We start from the raw sequence: 25,586 nt of genomic DNA on the forward strand, positions 1-25,586 counted from the left end.
CAAAATAACATATCTATCTATCTATCTATAATGAAACATAATCTATATTTGCATTTGTCAGGTTTAAGGAATATGTTAATATAAATATGTTGTCCAGTTAATAAAACGTATTTGCCCAGCAAGAGTAACAACACGCTTGTTGTGATTGTGCATCTGGCATTCTACGTTCCATGAACGTTTTCGTGCTTTAATAAAACTTGTTTCCATTTCGTTTAAGCTCATCTCGCCTCTTTTCCACAGATGCTTGTGAACTCACACAGGCATGAAAACAGGACATTCAGTTTAGTGTGTTTGTGATAACCCGAACATTTTCATGCGTGTGTCCCCAACGACCGGCCAGACGCGACAGTTCCAGCACGTTCGGCGTGGCGAAGTGAAAGTACATTTGCAAGGCCCCGCCCCCAAATACATTACTACGTGATTGACGTATTCCTCAGCCAATCACGCAGCAGAGATGACTGGATTTCCTGCGCTCTCAACAAATCAGAAATTAAAAAACACTGGAAAAACAGCACGAACTTCAACTTGTCAGCAATACGGTGGGGGGAGGGGACCGAGATATGGCAGTCATATTTTTGAAGCTGAAATAATGTGCTAGACCTTGTATTGGGGTTTTTACCTCGCAGAAGGTAATTGAGTTTAAATACGCTTTGCTTGGACATTTATACTAATGTATTTATGTCAATGAGGAGCATTCATGGCGGTTTCTTGTTGATAAAATGTAGCAGGCTAGCATGCTAACATAACTGTACAGATGATTAGCGAGCTGCTGCTGCAGCTCGATTATATTCGACAGGGGGGCTTTACTGCTTGCTTGCTTTGAACTTTGACAAAACAAGAAAGCAGGTTAATGAACTGATTCTCTGTGAAATGACAAACGTTTTTTTCTAATGTTAGGTAACTGAAAGCAGGTATATTGTACATTTGTAGTTCACTGTGGTCGGCAGGTCCCAGAAAGTTTGTTGAGATTGAAGAAAACTGCAATGGCGTGAGGGGGAGACAGTCATGATTGCAGGTCGAGGAAGCCATGATCTCATCAGCGCAACTCTCTCCTAATATCACCCCTGCGGTTATATGCGCGATAAACGCATGTCATTGCTGATCAAATGCATTTATTATTATTTAAAAAATGGTTTTACTTACAGTATTATAGATGACGTAGAATTGTCTTATAAAGTTTCTAGACACCAAATATAGGCCTGCATGGGCGTATTTGTGCATTCAACTGCGAATAAATTCTTTATTTGTTAATAAGAGTTCCTTAATTAAATTTTGCGCTAACGAACTCAAGTTGTTCATCGACAGTCGATTAATTACTGTAATTTTAAATTGAATGTTTAATTAACTTAAACAAATATTAACGTGCCTTTACATTATACATTTTTGCTAAAAATTCACCCTGTGCATATTTTTATATTTGTTTTATAATTTTTTTTTCATTGGCCTCTGTGTAGTGGGCGTGTCAAAGACAAGCGCGGATCACTTTTATGCAAATATCCCGGGAGTTTGCATGCGACCTCGATTTAAAGGTGCACTCAGTAATTTTTCCTTCATAAATAAAAATAAACACTTTACTCCTAAAAAAAAAAAAAAAGAAACATATGTATAAAATCATTGCCACTCACATGAGATGAAGATAACAGGCACACTGTATCAGTAACCTTTTAAAGCTGATTTATTCTACAGGGAGAGGGTCCCCTCATGGGGGCTGCCATGTTAGGATCACATGACCAGTTGAATAATACCAAAGTATTTTTACTACTGGCTTGATCGTTGTAACCACCCTGTTATTTGTCTCTTTCACTCATGGATTAAATTATTCATGGCTGATTGTGAATAGTGAATTTCTACAATGGCATCTGCAACTGACAACGGTTGCGTTTGAATGGTGCTGCATTCAGCCCCCTACAGTAGTTGTCAGTGTAAGTCCAAGCTGACATTAGTGAAAAAAAAAAAAAAAAAATACTGAGAGATGGGTATAGCTGCAGGCATAGCTCCAAAAAGGGGCATGAGCTCCAAATCACCATTAAAGATATAGGGAGCCCTTACCCTTTCCCTAACCTTAACCCTTTTGGAGTTGGCACAGCCCCCGTTTGGTGTAACCCTGCCCCTTTTGGCGTACCCCCGCCCTCTTTTGGAGATTCCGCCCCCATTTGGAGGTCTCGGCCTGCAGCTATACCTACTTGCCTTTAAAGGCTCTCTGTCTATCTCTCATTTATATTACTATGTGGGTGAGCGAGTGCTTTTGCCCTGTTTATTTAAATAAAAAACAAACAAACCAGTAATCAGTCCTCACCTTAATAATAATAAAGCAATAAACAATATTAGAAAATAAATGTAGCGTATGAAATAATAATGGTTTTGAGACTGACTTTTCATAGCATAAGATGAATCCTTATGCTACATATTACAGCATTATGACAACACCAGTCATGACAGTATCAGTGTTTCGGTATGTTGATTTTACCATGGCCTAAAATTTACTTAACCATGGTAAAATAACTAAAGCACAACCTGTGTTCATTTGATGTTATTGTAAATTGGTATGTCTCATCACTGTCACAACTGCTATGTTGATCGGAACTGCACCCAAGAATTTCACACACCATTGCACTTGTGTATATGGCTGTGTGACAATAAAGTGATTTGATTTTGATTTGATTTTTGAAGTTGCTTACTGCGACAGCAAAATGATAAAAGACACCAATGTTCAATAAACGGTGCAATAAATTTGGAATTTATCTGCATTTTACAATAGCTTTTAGCACAGGTTATCCCATCACAGGTCCAAGTGTATTCTAAAACAGTAGAATCCACTTTATAATATAAAATATATTTGACTTACGCAAATACTTTTTTGTTATTTTGCTTCTTAACACAACAGATTCCTCTTTTATGCAACCATTTGACTTTTGGCATTTTTAACAGTGGTGGGAATCCATTATTATGAGTCAAGCATTTGTACACCCTTCCCACAGGTTCTTAGTTAATAGATGTCCATCCCCAACGAGCCACCAGTTGGAATGTCCCATGCTGGTCCTTCACCAGGCGCAGGCCAGTCTCCAGGGCCCATCCTAGGGCCCAGCCCTGGACCCGGCCCCTCTCCTGGCTCTGTACACAGCATGATGGGCCCCAGCCCAGGGCCTCCAAGTGTCGCACATGCTATGCAGGGACAAGGACCTGGAGATTATCCTCAGGACAGCATGCACCCAATGCATAAGGTAGAGGAATGCTTTTGACTTTTTTTCTGTTAAAATAGATCAATAGCTATTTCATAAATGCAAAATCAGAAAAAATAAATACATGTAAATAAACGTAAAATCACTTGTTGCAGTGTCGATGTTGCTAGTATGACAGCAGCATCAATTGACTAATCTTCGGCCTCTTTTCAGCCCATGGAGGGAATGCACGAGAAGGGGATGGGTGAAGAAATGCACTATGGGCAGATGAAAGGGGTGGGAATGAGATCCCTGCACAGTGGCATGGGTCCTCCACAGAGCCCGATGGATCAACACAGTCAAGGTACAGTTACATACAGTATAGGCTACATTGCAATAATAAAACAATCGCTGGTTAAATTTTACCCCTGATTATAGTTCAGCTCACCAAAAGATTTACTTCCACACATTGAAGTATGATAGGTTAAACTTGATAGGTAATTAAAGGCAATTATCTGAGAGAATTTATTTATTTACTGTACAATTATCTTAGGGGGTGCCTTTATGTTCTACTAATTATCCTGATATTTCATACTCTCTTCATTACCAAGAACAGCACATCTGTGGCCTTTACAGTTTCATTTGACTTGGAGTATATTATAAAATATTCATAATTAACTGCAATTAACAGTAACTGTTTGTTTAACAAAGAGATCACATGTTTAAATTTCACTGAATTGTTTATTGTATTTAAAAGTTATTTGTATTTAATTTTGACACATTTATTTTCATAATATATCACGTCTCGTATTTCATCTCAAGCATACTCTTCACTGATACTTTAGCCTCCTTGATAACCAAGTATACAACTTTTGTTATTAATATTATTTATTAGTTTTGCAATTGTTGGTCATGAAATAAAAAGTCGTGAAATAAAAAAGACCACAATTGAGGGACATTCATAAATTGTGAAAATATTTATTTAAATAATTTTAAATGGCTAATGATTATTTCACTCTATTAATTAATATTTATTATGATGGATTAAAAGATTTAAAATCTAGTCCAGGGACATGGGTAAAACAATAATACCTATACAATTAAGGCATTTGAAAAGAAGAAAACATAAATGATGAAGGCATGGTCAAATGTTTCCATGACAGTTTGAATGTGACCTGCATGTTCCAAAAAGCAAAAAAAAAAAAACAAAACAAAAAAACACTTAAAATGTTGTTAGTTTTAATAAAAAACCAACCCCTGGGAAATAAGTGTACATTCTTGAAGAAAATCTTAACTACAGCGTAAAGCTTTTCTTTTCATCATTTATTGAGTGTTTTTATTTTTGCCTCTTAGGTTACATGTCCCCTCATCCCTCGCCAATGGGCCAGGTTCCTGAGCATGTGCCTAGCCCCATGTCAGGAGGAGGGCCAACCCCACCGCAAATGCCTCAGGGTCAGTCGGGCCCAATGATGCCTATGGATCCCCAGGGGATGGGACAGCAGGTCAGGGGTCAGTCTGCCTTCAGCCCAGTCCAGCTACAGCAACTCAGGGCTCAGATCCTGGCTTACAAGATCCTGGGTCGTGGTCAGCCTCTGCCTGAAAATTTGCAGTTAGCTGTGCAGGGCAAGAGGAGCCTCCCCACTATGCAGCAGCAGCCCAGCAACAGCGGCCCCTACAACAGACCTCCAGGTGAATACTGGAATTAGTTGTAGAATTGCTTATAGTGAAGTGAATGTATCTAACAGGAAATTAGTTACGTATGGCTATAGCAGATTCTTTTATTACACTGAAAGTCAGGACTTGTCTGGGCTCAACAGTATGGATTATTAATGCTAGGTGGTTGGGCCAGTAGTCCAGTTAATTGCCTTGCCAATATTTTTACAGACCCCAACATGAAAATTTTGTACTATTTATACACAATGTTTTATACACAAATAATGATTTTTTTTTTTTTTAGCAATATGTGTTTAAAATCTTTTTATTACATTTCTGATTAAAGTTTTTTTTTTTTTTTTTATTATTTTATTTATTTTTACTTTGAAATAATAGCTAGAAATAATACAGTCATAATGTACCTAAATGACAGCAATAAATTCATAAATACACATTATGGTGCAAAACATTACTGACTGGTTTTTAAAAATCATGTTCAACCCATTCTAACTGATACTTCCAACACTATCACAAGTCATTATTGCAATTTCTGTTCTTGTAAATATGTGTTTTGCCAGCTAGATAATGTAACCTTGGATACATACAATATTTAAATTAATCATATTCAATACATTGCAAATGTTTGTGTAAGGGGGTTCAGTGGAAAGGAGGAGGCGAGAACCGGCTTGACAACTTAAATAATAATTTAATGAACAATTTAAACAAAACACACAACCAAACACACAGCACAGCTGTCTGTAATTCTCTCTCTCCCGAACTGTCGTCCCCGGCCGCCTTTATCCCTCGCGCGCCCCATCAGGCTGATTGGGGACCGGGAGTGTCTCATTCCAGCCCGGCCCCGCCCTCCTCGGCTCTACAGTTTGATATACAAATGTATTTATAGTGACAATGCAGCACTGGCTTGATTGAGCAATTGACAGTTCCTTCAAATGGCCTGAAACTCTCTTACACTGGATCTTCGGGCCATCCTTATTGTCTTAGTGTGATCACTGTATATATATATATATATATATATATATATATATATATATATATATATATATATATATATGAATGAAAAATATATATTTCTGTAACTGCTGATCTCCTGGGATTTTCACACACAACAGTCTCTAGAATTTACTCAGAATGGTGCCAAAAACAAAAAAAAAATCCATTGAGGGGCAGTTCTGTGGATGGAAATGCCTTGTTGATGAGAGAACACAAAGTTCAAGAGGGAGCTGGGGGGGTGGAACCATGGCGACATGGAAACATGGTAAAACAACGTGTTGGGTGTGGTTTGGTGAAAACATGGCGTGGAGCATGAGACCAGGGTGGAGCCTGTGGGGGGTGGAGCCATGAGAGGCTCGAGGGGCGAAACCATGGAGAACTGGATACCCGGAGAGTAGCTGAAGACTCGAAGGGCCAGGGTGGAGCCAGAGGCAGGGAGGACCTAGGCGGTGCCGGAGGTTCCGAGGAGCAAAGCCGAGCTGGGGGATCGGAAGTGTGAGGCAGAGCCGGTGGGTCTGAGGACCAAGGTGGAGCCGTAGGGATGGAGGTCCCCGGTGGAGCTGAAGGATCCGAGAGATGAGGTGTAGCCAGAGGATTGGAGAGCCAAGGTGGAGCCAGGTGACCAACAGACCAAGGAGGAGCTGGAGGGATGAGGGACCCCGGTAAAGCCGACAGGCTGAAGGACCTCGGTGGAGCCGAGGGAACATAGAGCTGAGGTGATGTCGAGGAATCGACAGGCCAAGGCGGAGTCCAGGGCTTGGAGGGTCTAGGCGGAGTCGGAGGTTCGAAAGTTCTCTGTGTCTGGGATATCTCAGAGGGGATGTTCGAGCCGGTGGCTTGGGGGGGAACTGGCTGATCAGGAGAACTCAGGGTGGGCACAAGGGCGGGAACCAATTCCAACTCGGATAGCCCTGTGAGAGATGGCTCTGGGATGGATGAGGCTTGCAACGCTGGTTCATTGGATGTGGCAGACGTGGGCGTTGGCTCGTTAACCGTGGCAGGCTTGGGCGTTGGCTCGTTGACCAGAGGTGAGCCTGAGACATTGCATGGAGCAGACTGAAGCTTGGCTGTGACATGGCATGGAGCAGTCTCAGGCATAACTGTGACTTGGCATGGAGCAGTCTCAGGCATAACTGTGACTTGGCATGGAGTAGACTGAGTCGTGGTTGTGACATGGCATGGAGCAGGCTCAGGCGTGGCTGTGACATGGCATGGAGCAGGCTCAGGTGCGGCTGTGACATGGCATAGAGCAGGCTCTGGCGTGGCTGTGACATGGCATGGAGCAGGCTGAGGCGTTGCAATGACATGGCATGGAGCAGGCTGAGGCGTTGCTGTGACATGGCATGGAGCAGGCTGAGGCGTTGCTGTGACATGGCATGGAGCAGACTCAGGATCCAGGGCAAAAGATGGCGCTAGCTCAGCAACCATATCGAGGAACTCTGGCTTGGCGGCCGTGACGTGGGACTCTGGCTTGGCGTCCACCAACCCCACAGTGAACGATGAACCACATATTAGTAGGGCTAGGTCGATATACTGAGCCAGGCTGTGGGTACTCTGACCGCCTGGCATTAGGGAAGAGATTGGCTCGTTCAGTCCAAAGCGAAAACAGTCCTTGAGGGCAATCTCATTAAAATCGACGAGGTAGCAAAGACCACAAAACTCCGTGATATAATCCTCCAGAGGATGATTCCCCTGGCGTAAATGAAGAAGCTGGATTGCTGGGTTCATTTTGGTTGGTCAGGTATTCTGAAACAAAACATAAACTTGACTTGACTTGACTTGACCAATCCAACAATGTTACACTTACAATACCTGACCATGGACAATGGCAGACAGGAGGCTTAAATACATGGACAACGGAGAAACATGACAATGATAACCACTGACAAGACAGAACTGATAACAAGGTAACAAGACAATAAACCAATGAAAGCAAGACACATGAACATGGAGGGAAACATGAAATCACATGACCAGGGAACCACATGACATGAAACAGGAACAGGAACTAAACTTTCAAAATAAAAGACATGATAAACATAAACACACATAACCCTGACACTTGGCTAAGGGAATACCCTTGTGAAACAGGAAGTCAGGGCTGAGCAATTTAATGTTCCTAGGTGTACTAAAAATGTTAAAATATGAATGGGAATATACTTCAGATATATTTTACTCATAAGAATTTCTAGGGGTGCAAAAATTGTGTTTTGGAGAAAAATATTTCTTTAATTATTAGATTTTTCCCTCCTTTCAATTATTTTACTTTAATTACAGGTTAGATTTTTGTGAATATTTTGAATGAAAGATCAAAAGGATAAACAATAAAGTCATATTTTTTTTACAGCTTTCTTTGCTCATATTTACCAAGGGTGCCAATGTTAGTAGAGGGCACTGTGTGTGTGTTTATGTATATGTATATATATATATATATATATATATATATATATATATATATATATATATATATATATATATATATATATATATATACACACACACACACAGTATATAAATGTGGTATATATACAGTATATACTGCATAAATACTATAGCAGTACTTCCCCTAATTATTTTTGCAAACTTATGCTTTTTTCTAGGTATGCCAATGCCTCATGGAGGGCCTGCAACTGGACCCTGTTCCACTCCAGCCATGCAGACACATACACTTAGTTCTGGTCCAAAACCGTGGCCTGAGGGTGAGTGTGGGATGTATTTATTCTCAAAAAGTGGCTTCTGTACATTAGGCTGTTGTGCAAAATGTATTGCGTTATCATCAAATTATTTTAAGGAATGAATGTTTATTGCAGAATTCTGTTCGCTGTTAAGTAAACTGTTCCAAAAATCTCGCTCCAAAAATGTATGCTCGACACTGACCAAAAATATGCAAATCTGGACTGATATTCTAATATGCATGTGCACATACAGTATGTGGTCAAAGTGCTCCATATATGAGATAAACTTTGAAAAGAATTAAAACTTTTAAACAATATGTCATGGGTCAACAGAGGTTAAACAATCTCCCTATCCTTTCAAATGAAAATTCATTCATTCATGGACTGCCACATCTAGGAAGGAAAGTTTCACACAAATTAAATCTGTAACTTTTTCAGTTTTAAAATACTTTCTTCTATCCCAGTTTAATATGCAGACAACTATGATTAAGCCATTCATAGGTAAATTTTCTTGAAAATTGTAAACACAGTGTCTCTGTGGCGCTATAAAAAATCCTGTGTTTATTTGGAGCGACCAGTCTTAGACCTGCCCCAACAGCGTTAGTCAACCAATAGCGTGAGTTGTGGGAAGGATTATCTCTTTGTTTGATCATTGGCAGATGGGAGGCCTTTTCGGAAAGCTGTTTTGAAAACATTGTTTATTTTTGCAATTCCATTCGGTGGCGCTACTGGTGCAGAAATGGCATACTTCAGCTTTAAAGATCGTCGTGCATTTTTCTTTTCAAGTGAACTTCATTGGTGTGTCAATTTGATTTAATTCCAATGCGCTTTGGTTGTAGTTAAAGGTCACTGTTCAGTTGATTGAAAGATACTGCATTTCAGGTTTGACTTGTAGTAGACCTTAATAATTGTGCAATATTTAATATATTTCATTTGGGGTTAGTTGTTCAATGGCGTTGTGTGAGATAATCTAATAAGGCCAATTAACATTTTCAATGCATTTTTGCTTGAGATAAAATGACTTCCCTCATGGTGGGTTTGGTAATAGTTTGTACTATACCAGAAATAGAAAGTGAGAGACTCCACTGTTCTCCTTCTTTTGAACTAAGCCTCTTTTATCCATCTCCTCTGTGTATGCCCTCATTTTGCTTGAGAATTGAATGCCCTTTCAGAAGTTTCTTTAAAGGCATTGAAAACAGCTCATATGAGTCCTGATAAAGATTTTTTGTTTCAGGGGTGGACGGCAGTTCACACTGTGCTTTGACATGTCTTAAAACCTGTCAACAACAGTTCTGAAGAACTTTGAATATGATCTAACATCTTAACGACAATGGTCTACTGACATAAGAAAGCAATATTACTTATGCTGTTGCATTATATTGACATGTACTGACAACCCCATATTGATTGCTGTGAGCATACTGCTTGTTTGCATTAATGAACATACCGTAGCCAGACGGAACATTTTGATAAATCCCAGAAGACGTTCATGACGCACATCTCCTTTCTTTCAGGTCAAGGGGCAGAGACCCCCAGCGCCTCACAGAAGCTGCCAATACCAACTCCCAGCGGCAGACCATCTCCAGCTCCCCCACTGGTCCCCACTGCCATCCAACCTGTCCCCAGCACCTCCCTCACCCCACAACCTCAACCTCAGCCGCAGTCAGTACCGGGCCAGCCCTCACTCATCATACAGCTCCAGCAGAAACAGAACCGCATCACCCCTATTCAGAAACCTCAGGGTCTGGACCCTGTGGAACTCTTACAAGAGAGGGAGTACCGGTATGTGATGAGGAATCTGCACTGCCTTACAGAGATAGTTCTGCTTTTTATTTTGAGTAATTAAAATATTTTGCCAATAGTTTGGTAGCAACCAGGGACTAAAAACGGTTCAAGGAACGAAAATGAACGAAATTTGTAGCAGTAACGTAACCGAAAACTGGAACAAAGTGATTTTCAATTGTTCCGGTGTGAAAACTTTATTTTTAAATGCTTGTAACCAGTTACATTTTGTTCCGATAATTTTTTCATGAAATCAAAGGTCAAAAGGTTTATCACAGTACATTTTTGGAACTATCACATCATGTTGCCCGAAAAAATTTAACGTGCTTTGATCCTGAAGGAAACTGCTACATCACACATTTCTTTGCCTAAGTGCCAGTTGTGGATGTCATATTCTCTGAATGAAGACCTTTTTAACAACTATGTATAATTACTACATATACTGTACATATACAGCTAATCCAGATACAAGGAAAACATTATTCAGTTTTTGCTCAGAACGAACAAAAAAGAAAAACATTTAGTTTTTAGTCCCTATTAGTAACACTAATTAAAATAAAATCAAAGAAAACAAACATTGCTCTCCATTTTCAAATTTCTTAATTTCAAGCTTTGTTGCCTGGCAACAGGGATAAACAGATTCCCATAACACTAAATTAACGGCAAAATCATTTTACAAACATGCCAGGAAAAGGGGGTACAATCAAATTTGGGTTCATACCCAAGCAAACATACTGTGTGTGTGAAAATATGTGTATGTGTGTAAACAAACCCATTGCTCTCCTGTCAGTAAAATGTAGTCAGCACTGTTGTTGTTTTTGTGTGCTATAATGAATGTTAGATGATGAGGAGCCTTTACGTTTTTGAGGTTTTTGAAGTTCTTCAGAAGTTGGTTCAGGGGCTTGCACTATCTGAAACAACAGACATGTGTTGATTGTTTGGTGCTGATGTAGCTTGAGGTAACCTGCTGGGGCTTTACATTTTTTTACAAAGTGAAAGTTTCAGATCTTGCTGGTGATTTATACTTCTTGATTGAGAGGTACTAGAAATTATTAATGCCTGGAAAGTGCATGTCAGTTCACCTTCAGAGGCCTCTGTCCAACAATGTGCCATTATTGCACTACAAAGGTATCATTATTTCACTGAATGACCATAAAACATCTCTATTATTCTGGAACAAAACCAAACTATTAGGTCTTTCAGACTGAACGCTTTCTTGCGTTAAAGATTCTAGACAGAGTGAAATGAATAGACCACAATGCAGGTGTCTTGAAACATGTTTGAAGTTCTTTTTAAGTTGTGCTCCTGCACAAGAAACTGAAAGAAACAGCGTTTTTTTACATGAAACATGCGCTAAACGCAACGGTAAAAGACTTCCGTTTAGCGCATGTTTACATGAAAAAACAGCACAGACAACGCAAAAACCAGTTTAGTGTGAACGGCCCCTAAGAAAGTGTTCAGTAGACATGTCCTTATCGTTTCCTCAATAATAAACAATGTTTATTATGTCTGTTAAAAGGCTCCAGGCCAGGATTGCTCACAGAATTCAGGAGCTGGAGAATCTTCCAGGGTCATTGCCACCTGATCTGCGGACAAAAGCTACCGTGGAACTGAAGGCCTTGAGATTGCTCAACTTCCAGCGGCAGGTACAAATTACTTAAAAGGGCCCCTTGCCCAACGGGTGCTCAGATAGTTCGTACTCCCGATTATCATAATGAGCTTTTCACAAGCGTATTTCCAGAAATGTATTATGCTCTTAAAACGGGAGACACCTTTAATGAAAATCTCTCCCGTTTGCCAGTGCTATATTGTACATTAAATTAAATATGATCATGTACGATAAGCCAAATGAAAATTGCTTCTGCATTTTTTTGATTTGCAGGATCCATTGAGATTTTTCCTATTCACAATTCCATCATTATGTCCACTGGGATGGTGTCAGGAGTTGTGCTATGAATGTGTAATTTACACAGTGTAATAAAAGCCACCATTAGAGGGCGCCCTTGTTGCATTCGTAGTTCACAGTGTCCCACAAGTCAGACCCCTTGTTCTGCTATAATTAGTAGCGATTAAAACTAAATATGTGTAAAATGCATCAGGATATGATTATTATTTGATGAAGTTCATTAGCCTAATGTATTTTGTCACAGATGACTGTGATTGATTCTTCTCTCTTTTAGCTAAGGCTGGATGTTGTAGCCTGCATGCGCAGGGATACGACTCTGGAGACAGCGCTGAACTCCAAGGCCTACAAGCGTAGCAAAAGACAGACACTGAGAGAAGCTCGCATGACAGAGAAACTAGAGAAGCAACAGAAGATTGAACAGGAGAGGAAGCGCAGACAAAAACACCAGGTAATCAATTCATGATCAGGGTTCAAAGTGTGATGAATTCAATGGACTTAACACACAGTTAAAAATAGATTCACTTAAAAATAGACAAACTTCCTCATCAAAATGCCCATATACAAGGACTAGGGTTGTGAATGAATAATTTTTTTTTTGAATTGATAACATGATTTGCTGATTAATTAATCAAATTCATCGTAAATAATCGCTTATATCAATATTAGCTGAGAAAAGTGCCCAAAAGAAGATAATTGACTTAACATGTTTGTGGCAGATGAACATACTATTGAATAGATATTACAAAATGTGGATCTAAAAGTCAATATGTTATTTGTTTTGTTTCCCTATGATTGAACATGAGTCACTGGCCCACAGTCCACAGCAATCAATTTTGCAATAGAGTTTGTCAATCAGGAGCCGTTCACACACATGATGTATTGTTGTAGTCCATTTCTACTATTTTTTTAATTAATTAAATAAAATAAAAAATCTTTTTAAGGACGTGCAACATTGTGTGCATTCTCAAGCATCACGTTTACATGCACTCCAGTAAATCAGCTTATTTAAAAAATATGACAAAGCAAGAAAACCATGTTTACATGTGCTTTGAAATAATCGTGTTATTCTCTGATTTTGACTTCAAACCGTGAAGAGACATGCACTCAACATGTGCGCACATTGGATAAGCTGGTGAGAACACAGTGAAGGTGTTTACATGCCACGCGAAATCGGCGTAATGGGCAAAAATCTACCCGTGATGACCGGTTTATTCTTACACTGTTTATCACCTTACACCGATAAAGGAATGAGGTTTATTGCATTTACATGGCCACACGCATTGCTGGCTTATATAGCATATTCAGTGAAAGAACGTGCATGTAAACGCGCTCAAGATTTAGAGGTCAAGCTCCAGTCAAACAAGACATTTTTTTCAAGTGAGTTTATCTAGCTAGCTAGCCTGGGAAATGTTTGCCAAAATGGCAGTGAAGCATGCTTTTACTCCATCATGGGAGAAGGAGTTTTTGTGAGAGATGACGGGCCAATGCACTGTATGATGTGTGATTGAACAATGAAGCAACTTAATCAATATCAGTGAGGGACCATTGTGGAAAGCGGTGCAAAAAGAGAGCAAAAATAGATGGCAGGTGTTCCCTTGAAAAGGAGCTGTTTTCTAGCAAAATAATGGAGGCAAGAATAGCGCAAGTTGTGTTGATGTCTAGTTTCATCAGTCAAGAGTCAAACAAGTCGAACTTTAAAAAGTCCTTGCATTATCATTTGGACTTGCCAAAGCAAAATAAACATTTACAGCAGACGTTCTGTTTGTTTGTAACTTTTTAATTTGCTTTTCCATTGAGTAGACAAAAGGAAACAAACAAAAGAACATAAATTTGATCTATTTATATTTCTATCTATCTATCTACATATAAATATATATAATATTTTATATGTTATCCATTTTCCTTAGTATTTTTTTAAAAACATCCTTTCTTATTTTCAGACTGTGATATCGAGGCATTTTTTGCTATCAGGGGCATCATTCTTAGCTAATTTTTAGTAATAGTTTTTTTTTACCAGACACATGCTTTCAAGAGACTTCATTAAATAACACACTTTCAGTTTACTTTTATGTTATGTTTGTCTGTGATAAAACCGACAGGATGATGACTCTTGGGCATAAATAAATGCGTTCGTTTTATCACTGTATTTCTTCATAATTAATTATGTAAATTAACATTTTAAATTGATAGCCCTAACAAGACTCAGAACTACATCCCCAGTCTAAAAAGAGAATTTAAGAAAACTATGCAGCAAAACAGTTTGTTCTGAAATCCTTGGATTACACTTCTAAAGTCAAAATTTAAATTTGACCACCTACATTATTAACACCAATGACTTATCAACACTGCCAATTGAGTGATCAGAAAATTGGTTTATCCAGGATAGGATAATAGGATAGGCACTACTATTTCTTAACACCAGAAGAACTAAGGAGAGTAAAAAGTGTAGATATTTGACCAAACCTTGTGCTCTTCATGGCTGTTTGTACCACTTATCCCTCTGCCTAAACTTCTAAAGCATACCAACATTAGAAACAAGCAGCTGAAGTTTATTTTTCCTGGTCGCTAATCGTTTAATTCTGAACGAACCATTTGTGCATCAAATTTTAGCGCTATTGAAGGCTGTTATTTAAGGATGGGGCAGTTAAAAACTATCCTGGACTCGGCAACTTACCCACAGCTGTTGTATAAGCGCAGCACAGCACTGTTTCTCATTTCACTTGCAAAGAATGCATTTATTTAGAGGTTTAAAATTCACTGCAGCAAAAATGACCTGTTTGATTTAATTTAATTTAACCTGAGTCAGAAGAGAGGGTCGAAAATTATCATAAATAAAGAGTTCTTGTTTTTGGTACAAGAACTTTGACTAATGTTATAAGTGCAGGCTTATTAAAAAAAGAAAAAACTGTAAGCACAAATGAGTTTTAGACTAACTACTTTTAGTTTTCTTTTTTATCTCTTCTTGTAGGAGTATCTCAACAGCATCTTGCAGCATGCAAAGGATTTCAAGGAATATCACAGGTCCATCTCTGGTAAAATCCAGAAGCTGTCCAAGGCCATTGCCACCTGGCACACCAACACTGAGAGAGAGCAGAAGAAGGAGACGGAACGAATTGAGAAAGAGAGAATGAGGAGACTTATGGTATGATGCATTGTTTCCTGCACCACTTTTCAGGAGAAATACTTGTTGCAAAATTATTTATTGGCAGTAAATAGTCAACACGACTTTCTAAATAGTCAGCGCGACTTTCTGTTGGTTTGTTTTCGCTGACGGTGAGATTGGTTTTATTGAACTGATTGGCTTGAACACAGGAGTCATTTGTTAGAATCATGGACTGAATCAGTCAGACAACTCACTTCCTCATTGAATCTACTCAGATGACTCACTCATTTACTAAACAGCAAGTTACTGTAGTAGGTTTGCTCGACTTCATGCAGTGCTGTGCAGGTCGATCGGCGGCGGACTTGAAGCAGTGCATGTCGGTTAGAAATGTTATCCGACTTGAGACGGCGCCATTGGCATGTCACTATGAGGTATAACATTAAAGTATCACAAGAGCGATTCGAGAGCAGCCACCTGGCGCAGCTGGCGCAGTTTCTCTGGAGTGGCTGCACAAGCTCTGATGATGACAGCTTTTTCGCGATTGGTCAGATATCTCCGATGACAAAGATGACGTGTGTTTCATGGGCTGCGTTTGCAATTGCATACTACATACTACTTCTGCTATATCAATCTATGGCAGAAATAAGAGTAGTGTGGCAGTATGCCATTATCATGGTGTTTATTCTGACACCTCAGGTTCCACTAAACTATAAAAAATCTGTGTTCTTATAACAGTACATCATGTTCATTGTAATAGATATAGTAATATCTTGTTTATTCATAAAAAATATTTAAAATGATTAAAAATAATCCTTTTTTGTTATTAAAGTATGAAGTGTATAATAGATGAAGTGTCTTTTTGAATTCCACTTCGTCTACAATAAAGCAAACATCGTGCAATCTTTCAGCACATGACGGGATGTGCAAAGTTCCCAGCTTGACGATTCTCTTTTCAACTCCTCCCCCGACTGCAACCGGCAAATCGCGCTGATCGGAAAATTGATTCGCAGTTCAAGTTGAACAAACATAATGTCTGATGTGAAAAGTGCTGAGCACACTTACTACGTTATGTACCGAATGCTTTTTGAAAGCAATGTTAAAAATGCTCAGTTTTAAAGTTTGTGAAACTAGTTATTCATATGACAGCATGTAGTTAAAAATGCATTTGCTACAGAGTTTTAAAGTTAATCTATAATATTGTAGGAAACATATTTTTGTGAAACATAAAAATATTAATACAAAACAAAATCCTGTAGGACAGGGTTTTATCAACCTATCAAGTTAAAAGTGATTCAACCTTGAAAAACGTGTCTTGAGATCCCTGACTTTTTTTCCATTTTATTGTGTGTAAACATAAAAATGTGTTGTGTGTTAATGGCCCCTAAAGGTTTAAAAAGCCATAGCTAAATATCAGAAAGAATGCAGCTGCTGTCAAAAAGAAAATTCTCTGTTTTCACTGTAAAAAATCTCATTCACATAACTTGTCGTGATCAAAATGAAGGCACGCAACAGATTGAAAGGGTGCAGTGATTTTCAGATGGCAATCACTAAAATCATTCTTGACGTAACTCTCCTTACACAACCCTGTAAATGCAGATACAGGGTTTCCATTAAAGAGGAAATGTCATGTAATTTGATCTGTTGGAAATAATAATCTGTCCATGGATGCAGGGCATTTATGTAATTCAAGTTTATTTACATGCACTAAAGAATTTGATTTCATGACTTGTTAAATAGGCATCTCCTTAGAAAAAGGTTTGAAACCACTACTGTAGGAAATACTGGTATGTCTTGCACTTCAAAACCACCTTTCACAGCTCCCCCTGTACAGCAGATGTTCTTTAAATGTTCTCACAGGTTCTCTGTGTTTATTCCCTGATGTAGGCTGAGGATGAAGAAGGTTACAGGAAGCTAATTGACCAGAAGAAGGACAAGCGTCTGGCTTACCTCCTTCAACAGACAGACGAATATGTGGCCAACCTGACAGAACTTGTCTATGAGCACAAGGCCGCTCAGGCTGCCAAGGAGAAGAAGAGGAAGAGAAAGAAGAAGAAGGTGTGAGGCTGCATGTCTATAAAAAAAAAAGTCATGCTCATATGGTCCACATCCTCAAGTTTAATGTAGTATAATTCAACACGTTTAATTCTCTTCAGTTCATTTTAATTTACCCCACTGTGGTTCTTGTAAATCTCATTTTTCTGCGCTCACTTAAGTCAGTCAGTTTAGGAAATGCTCGTGATCATCAAACATTCAAACATTCAGTAATCTTTCATTCCTGTTCAGCACGTTTAATTCCCTTCAGTTCATTTTAATTTACCCCACTGTGGTTCTTGTAAATCTCATTTTTCTATGCTCACTTATGCAAGTCAGCTTAGGAAATGCTTGTGATCATCAAACATTCAATATTTGTTCATTCCTGTCATGTTTAACCTTCAGAAGGAAGCTGTTGATGACGAAGCAATGGTAGCTATCGGGCCCGATGGAGAGGTAAGTGAATCGCAGTGAAAATGAAGCCAAGTAGTTGTGAAATAACCGTTTGATGTGTGTCCCTCTGGTAAAAGCTCACTCTTTCTAAGTGAATCTAACACAGCTCGTCACAGAAAACCTGCTTTATGTTTGTTTATTCCCACAGCCCATAGATGAGAGCAGCCAGATGAGTGAGCTGCCTGTCAAAGTCATTCAGACTGAGACTGGGAAAGTGCTACAGGGGACAGATGCCCCCAAGTCTAGTCAGTTAGAGGCCTGGCTCGAGATGAACCCTGGGTAAGATGTCCTTACATTGCACCTTCTCTGTGCCTGTTAATTTAAAATACTTCTTCACAGAAATCCACTAAGGATATGGCCAATTTCTTGGATCAAGCTGTGAATGCAGCAATGAGCCAAGTGTTTAGAGGAGTGGGTGTTATAGGAAATAACGAAAGGGATCTATCCAACACAGTATGCAACTTTGTGCAAGCCTCCTTTGCAGCATATTTTTAATACTGAGGAGTAGGGGTGGGTGGTATGACTGAAATCTCATATCATGGCATGAGTAATTGTATATCTATCTTAGTAATGGTATTTGCGAAGATACAGTTTTTTTTTTTGCTGGAAGTTCAACCTAAAAAAAATTTCATTACCACGCAGTAATGCCTTTTTTTATATACTGTAATCCAGTTTATTAAATCCTTTACAAATGGTAGTAGGCCTGTCGCAATTATTAAATAACCAACTGATCGCGGTTATTTGAGACAACTGCAATTATTGGGCATTCAAATTTCAATCACCTTTTAAAGCCCAAATAAGAGAATTTTAAGCGAGTATACTGTATAAATGCAATGAACAGTGCATTTGTGTGTCATTCGGCTGAACTCCGAGTCTGAGCGTCACTAAGCCGTACCGTGGAGGTCAACAAGCTCCTGTCCTGAAGAGCACATGAAGCATTCTGATGCACGTGCTGTCAGCAGAGGCTCACGCCAAACTCCCACGAAAATATAAAAGAACAAGTATAAACTTTGATAGTGAACGCAAAGCACTCTGGTTTCACTTTAAACAATCATACATATGAACATAATGACTGCGTGTTAATGACACGCAGTGACAGAGAGGAGGAGACACACACTTACTTTATTTCTGTGGAGAGTTAAAAGGATGAAACGAAATCTCAAATGTTTTGCTTCATGACAGATAAGGGCTCGTGCGTGGGTTTAGTCAGAGCAATAAAATAATGTGTGAAAGTGAAGAAATTAGGAAAGAAATGTTTTATTATTGCATAATATAATAAAATATATATACACATTTATATACACATTTTATAATAATTTTTTTTTTAATTATAAAATATACTGTATGAGTTTAAAAAACAAGTATAAATGTAAAACTGACCAAAACTAAATTGAAAAGGAAATCATAGTTTATTCCTATTTTATTTTTTGATTTATATATTTGAAGTTAAATATGTAAAAATGACTTCTTAAGGTGTATGAAGCACACATGCAGGGGAAAAAAAGCATTCCAGAAAAAATATGACAATTTATGACAATTTATTTGACAATTAATCGCCCATAACGAGACAATTAATCGTCACAGCCCTAAAACATACAATTAGTCGTCATAATCGCAATTATTTGTTTGACAGTTAATCGTCAGCCAAATTTTATAATCGTGACAGCCCTAAATGGGAGGTAATTTAAGTCATTTGATTATTTTCTGTTTTATTTGGAACTTGATAGAGGAAAAACAAAAGATACAATTATTCAGAACAAATGACTGATTAGTCTGGCATCTGTGAACAAGCAGCTGCTTCTCATGATATAGACTAACACTTAAAGGAATAGTTCACCCAAAAATAATAATAATTTAATCAACTTCATGTTGTTCCAAATCCATATGACTTTCTTTTTTCCATGGAACACAAAAGGAGATTTTTAGCAGAATATTAGGCCAATCTCATCTTTTGTGCTCCATGGAAAAAAGAATGTTGTGTTTGGAATGTCATGAGGGTGAGTAAATGATGGTTTGCTACTGTTGTGTTTAACAACCATGGGAACATGCTTTGTGTTGGTTTCAACGGTATTGGTGCAGTGTTTTGGAAAGAGGGGGCATGGCTAAATCATCAGCTCAGTCTCGTTGAAGTTAGAATGGCTAAAATCGCTTACAGCACCTTTAATTTGAAAATAAATACACAAACCAGTAGTACATTATATATGCTGTATATATATATATATATATATATATATATATATATATATATATATATATATATATATATATATATTAAATATATAGATTAAATGAGCAACATTCATAGCCATTTTAAAATAGGTGATATACATACACCTTGGATGGTGTGCATGTACATTAGTCGAATTCTACTATGTGGCAAGTTGTTACGTTGCTTGGCATACATAAACGAACTTCAGTTTCACTATCTGACAGTTACACTATCAGTGCGCACATTGAGGCTTCAAAACTGTATTGCTCCCATTATAATTAATGAAGCTGTCTAAGCTGAAAGCACACGGTAGGTTTTCAGTTTGGTGTTGGATTTTTTAAATCGCACCATGAATATAACACAGTACAAATGATAGAGGAGAATATATATAATATATATTTAATATCAAATACCTTGTTTAAACTTGTGTTGTCAATAAACTCATAAAAGACTTTCAAGTGTTTACTAGTGGATTATGCCCTTTTAAACGCAGCTATGAAGTCGCTCCACGGTCAGACAGCGAAGAGAGTGGCTCGGAATTTGAAGAGGAGGTGAGTGTCCTCTTATTTCTGCTCATTAAACATTGACAGCTCCTTGGAGAGGGAATGAGTCATACATAAATACACAAGCTCGCACATATTATTATTATTTTCTCTGTCTCTGTAAAGCCTTTCCCATATTGCCTGTTAAGACTCAGCCTTAGTGGGTCCTCTCTTGTCAGCGTATTCCGCAATGCTGTGTTACTCGAGCAATCACAATACATTAAATGAACATAATCCACTAATTAATTTTAGGATGAAGACGAGGTGGTATCGAGAGCTGAATCAGAAGAGAAGAAAGTCATCGATCCCAACAGTGATGAAGTGTCTGAAACAGCAGCCAAGCACATCATAGAGTATGTTGCCTTTTCTCACTTCAAAGCAAAAACTGCCTTTTTGAGCTGGAGTGCAAGAAAAGTAGGGTGCCCAGACCTTAGGGTGTTGATGGCTGTTATGTGTTCTTGTTTTTTCCTTTTTTTTTCTTCCTCTTGTTTCATCTCAGCTGTTCAGTTAGCTAGCTTATTTAATATATATTAGATACAGGGCCAAAAATTTACTTTTTGACACCTGCCAATGGTGAGTGAATTGAGATAATTTACAGGCCATAAATATTTCTTAATGGCAATGAAACTGTATTTTGCATTATTATTCTGTAGCCAATTTTTACATGCTTTTGTTGCTTGGCAAGCATTCATTTTTTACTCTGATTATTTTCATTAACTCTAAAATAATAGCTACTGTATATTTAGCTATACATTTTAGGGCTGCCAATAGATAAAAGTAATTAATGGCAATTATCTCATATTTTTTTTTTTTTTTGGAATTAATGCGATTAATCTCACATCTAACAAAACACTCATTGGGCACCTGATTTGTTACACATATGCACCTGCTCGTTCATGCAAATATCTAATCAGTCAGTCACGTACAGGTAGCAGCAATAAAAGCATGCAGACATGCGTGGCAAACAGGGTGGTTACAGTGTCTCAAAAACACACAGCAGTCTCTAGACTTTACAGAAAGTGGTGTGAAAAATAAGAAGCACCCAGTAAGCAGCAGTTCTGTTGGTGAAAAGGCCTCGTTAATGAGAAAAGTCAGAGGAGAATAACTAGACTGGCTCAACCTGACAGAAAGGCAACAGTTACTGAAATAACAGCAGTGCTATGCAGAAGAGCGTCCCTGAATACGCAGCATGATGAACCATGAAGTGGATTGGCTACAGCAGCAAAAGTGCACACCGGCTTCCACTCCTGTCAGCTAAGAGCAGGAAATTGAGGCTTGAGTGGGCATATGCTTACCAAAAGATTGGAAAAGATCTGATGAATCTCAGTTTCTGCTGCGACATGCAGATGGTGTAGGCAGAATTTGGCGTAAACAACAGGAATCGATGGATCCATTCTGCCTTGTCTCAATGCCAATTGAGCATCATGCATCGGGCAGCAAGAATGATATCAACAGGGAGGAGAATCTCAGTGAATATGAATATACAATAAAGAATGTTTCCAAAGGACAAAGAGGTCCTACCCAGTTCTAGAAAGGTTTACCTAATTATTATTTTCCTGTTGAACTGGTCATCTTGTGGGCTGACAGTCAAAACCAAATTTACATTCAATGTACATATTCAATGATTTAAAAACGTTCTTAAATTGTCAAACTCTTTCATTTAAACCATATTGGCGGATCCTGGAATAGCAAGGATAGCACGAGGCTTCCCCCACACAGCTTTCAGATGCTCATTCCAATACCACACATTTACTGCAGTTTTACAGGATTGCACCCACTCTAAGTTCCATGGTGGGAGATGGACGTTATGTTCAGTATAGTCCTGTACAGTTTATTGTAAATTTAAATGTAATCATTTGGGTTTTGGACATTGGTCTCTTTTGTACCATTGCATGATTCTTACCTCTTTAACATTTTAACATGGGTCTTTGTTGATGATTTTTTATTTTTTGTAAAATGCAATGTTAAACTGCCTATTTCACAAATATCACAATACAGTCAAAATGAATATGTTAATCAAAATGTTATATTATATAATACAGCAGGCAATATATATTTTTTTTATATGCATCAAATATATTTTTATCAAATGAATAACAGCGTTACACATATCTACTTAAAACTTATGTGTGTAATTTGTTCAAATGTATTCTTGTATCCCATCATAATATGCAGATACAACAGCACGTAAGCCATTTGTACAGGTAGATTTATTTCACCTAAAAGTGTAACTCTGTGGCTTTGTGGCGATATTAAAACATACCTCCATTTGCTCGGGCGGCCTTTACAGTCCAACACAGCAACATTGGCTCAACCAATGGTGTGAGTTTTGGGTGAGACTATCTGTTTTACAACCAATGGAAGATGGGGGAGTTTTCTGGAATATGTTTGAAAACAGTGATTATTTTTTAAAATCCTGCTTGATGATGCTAGTGGCGCAAAAATTACACACTTTATCTTTAATCTCAAACGTTATATGAACTTTGACAGTCCTAATTATTACATATTTTACTATTAATATATATTATGTTTTATTATGGTGTTTTGGTTGATGTTTTGTATCCTAGTGTGTCAGCTGTCTTGTACAGAACATCTGTTTGTTGTTTAGTAATAGACAGAGAGTAGCTCTATGCTTCATGAGTTTGGAAATCTACCACATTAAATGTATAGACCTGATTGATCACCATACACTTCCTGTTTGTATTGTGCAGGTCTGCTAAGCAGGATGTGGATGATGAGTACAGTGTTCAGGCAGGCCAGACCAGCTCCCAGTCTTACTATGGAGTAGCCCACGCGGTCATAGAGAAAGTGGATAAACAGTCCACCCTTCTTATTAATGGAACACTCAAACAGTACCAGGTAAACCAAGCTCTGAAAAAGTTGTACAAACTCTCCACAAATACATTATGCTTACATTCCATCTTTTTCACAGATTTTCCATTCAAATCTTCATTTGAACGATCTTGATTCTTAAATCCCAAGATCGATCTTTTAATTTATGCGCAACACTCTACTACAATGAGAAGAAATCACTTGCATTTGCAATCAAATTTTGCGCTAGGCAACTAAAATGTATATATTTGGCAACTGGCTGGTAAATGTTTACATTTCACTCACCAGTAATCGCGTAGTATACTGGTGGTGTATTCAACAGCGAGATCCTTTCACTGTGTGTTGAGAGTAAAAGTTGTTCTGTGTCCAAAGACGAGATCCACACGACCCATTTGTCATTGAATAATGTCTCTTTTAATACCCTCTCTGTTCTCTACAGTCAGTTGTTGATCAGAAACAACAAAAAATACAATTTTATTCTAATCATGCATGGCAGAAATGAGATAAAGCTGTTTGAGTCCTCTCTTGTTAACATGCGCTCATCTACAGACACTGTTTACAGAAATGGTGGTTTTGTTAAAGAGACGGTTGTGGTTTTAGCACGTGTTCAACAGATCTATGTAAATACTTGTAAATAGTACAAATTATGCAATTAAACATTAAACACGTAAAAAAAATTATATATGAAATATAATATCTTATTTATTGATTGAATACATAGATTTGTTAATTTTTAAAAAGCCAAAATGATGAAAAACAAATAAAATAGAATTTGTAAAATTAATATTTTCGTAAAGTACCTAGTTAGAAGGTCCCCTGTATAATTACAGTTTTTCTGTGTAATTACAGCTTTGGCTCAGAGTCTTTAACATTCTCTAAACTGTAAGTGCAATTGCCACAACTGTTTTATGGGACATCACAACTCTATAGCATGTCTGCAATATGTAGTAACTCACCCAAAACATTTAATTCATGCTTCAAAACCTAGTTATTTTGTCAGTAAATTGGCCAATGCCACCAAAATGAAAAAATGTTTGTCATCGTGTGAGCCGTACTGGTCAAAATGGTTAGATGTTTTTTCACCATGGCAGTCAACCCTGGAAATATTTGTTATATACAAATTTAATTTATGTTCTATATTTTTGTTGACACTGACTGCTTACTGTACTATAAAGTCAAAACTGTACAATACTGTAGTACACAGAAAAGGATATGCACATTTGTATGTATACAGTAAATTTATTTTTGTAGCAATGTGTTACATGTTAACAGAAAATTCACATTTGCATGTCCATTTTTACACATTTCTTACATGTAAAGTCATATATATTGAACAGAAAATTGCCAAAAAATTTCATCCATGCAAAAAAAACAAAAAAAAACCCTGTAACAATGAAAAAAACCTGCAGTAGTTAAATAACAATAAATTGTACCTCCTCACAGTACGTAATATTGCAAGTTCCCATCCTGCAGCTTCATCAGGCCAAGGCGCTTAGAGATCTGCACGAGGGTAGAACCGACCCAGGGCTCATGCAGGAACTATGCACCACGACCGACCTCGCTCTACGGGCGACGAAAGTCACGGCGCACGCCCTGGGTCGGATGATGTCCACTTTGGTGGTCCAAGAGCGACACCTGTGGCTCAACCTTGCGGAGATGCGTGACGCCAAGAAGGTCCACTTTCTCGATGCGCCCGTCTCCCAAGGGGGGCTCTTTGACAATACTGTCGAGGACTTGCCCATCAGTTCTCGACGGTGAAGGAGCAGACGGAGGCCATTAAACACATCCTTCCACGGCGCGACTCGGCCGCCTACAGGCCTCTGAAGTCCCACACCCTGTCTGCCTCTCGCCAAGGCCGTCCTCTTGCAGTGTCGGCCCCAGCTCCCCCACCATCAGAGCCCGCGCGCAAGCCTCTGAGAAGATCCTCCCACAGGAAGGTGGCATCACCCCTGATGGGCTTCGAAGCGACCCTGGGACAGGCGACCCAGGGACGAGGTCTCTGACTCTGACTTGCCTGACCCAGGTAAGCGTATGGGCTCCACTCCCGCCCCTGGGCCAGCACGAGGTGAGTGCCCTCACATCATCACCACGTGCCTTCTGGGCCCTGGCACCCACTTTGTCAGTAAAAGAGCAGTTTCCTCATTCCCTGGGTCGTTCTCCAATGCTCACGACAGCCAGGCTCTGGAAGTCTTTCCGGTCAATGAGTGGGACGTGAGTATCTCGCGTTCCCT

At 38.6% G+C, this 25,586-nt stretch overlaps 1 protein-coding gene across 3 annotated transcripts in view; it reads left to right on the forward strand.

The window, feature by feature from the left end:
• Positions 1-512: 512 nt before the first annotated feature.
• Positions 513-25,586, forward strand: part of LOC127424423 (probable global transcription activator SNF2L2) — a 96,173-nt gene continuing 71,099 nt past the window's right edge. For 2 of the 3 annotated variants that reach the window (XM_051669628.1, XM_051669648.1), the window contains exons 1-15: positions 513-629; positions 2,979-3,221; positions 3,393-3,522; positions 4,512-4,847; positions 8,423-8,521; positions 10,012-10,279; positions 11,799-11,925; positions 12,460-12,633; positions 15,154-15,327; positions 17,173-17,343; positions 17,725-17,775; positions 17,921-18,051; positions 20,475-20,532; positions 20,776-20,876; positions 23,235-23,382. In XM_051669628.1, coding sequence (XP_051525588.1) covers positions 2,994-3,221; positions 3,393-3,522; positions 4,512-4,847; positions 8,423-8,521; positions 10,012-10,279; positions 11,799-11,925; positions 12,460-12,633; positions 15,154-15,327; positions 17,173-17,343; positions 17,725-17,775; positions 17,921-18,051; positions 20,475-20,532; positions 20,776-20,876; positions 23,235-23,382 — 2,196 coding nt within the window. In that variant the 5' untranslated portion in view covers positions 513-629; positions 2,979-2,993. The remainder of the gene's footprint in view (positions 630-2,978; positions 3,222-3,392; positions 3,523-4,511; positions 4,848-8,422; positions 8,522-10,011; positions 10,280-11,798; positions 11,926-12,459; positions 12,634-15,153; positions 15,328-17,172; positions 17,344-17,724; positions 17,776-17,920; positions 18,052-20,474; positions 20,533-20,775; positions 20,877-23,234; positions 23,383-25,586) is intronic. The other variant, XM_051669639.1, reaches the window with a different exon arrangement.

The sequence above is a fragment of the Myxocyprinus asiaticus genome, chromosome 3, assembly GCF_019703515.2.
Source record: "Myxocyprinus asiaticus isolate MX2 ecotype Aquarium Trade chromosome 3, UBuf_Myxa_2, whole genome shotgun sequence".
Taxonomy (NCBI): Eukaryota; Metazoa; Chordata; class Actinopteri; order Cypriniformes; family Catostomidae; genus Myxocyprinus; species Myxocyprinus asiaticus.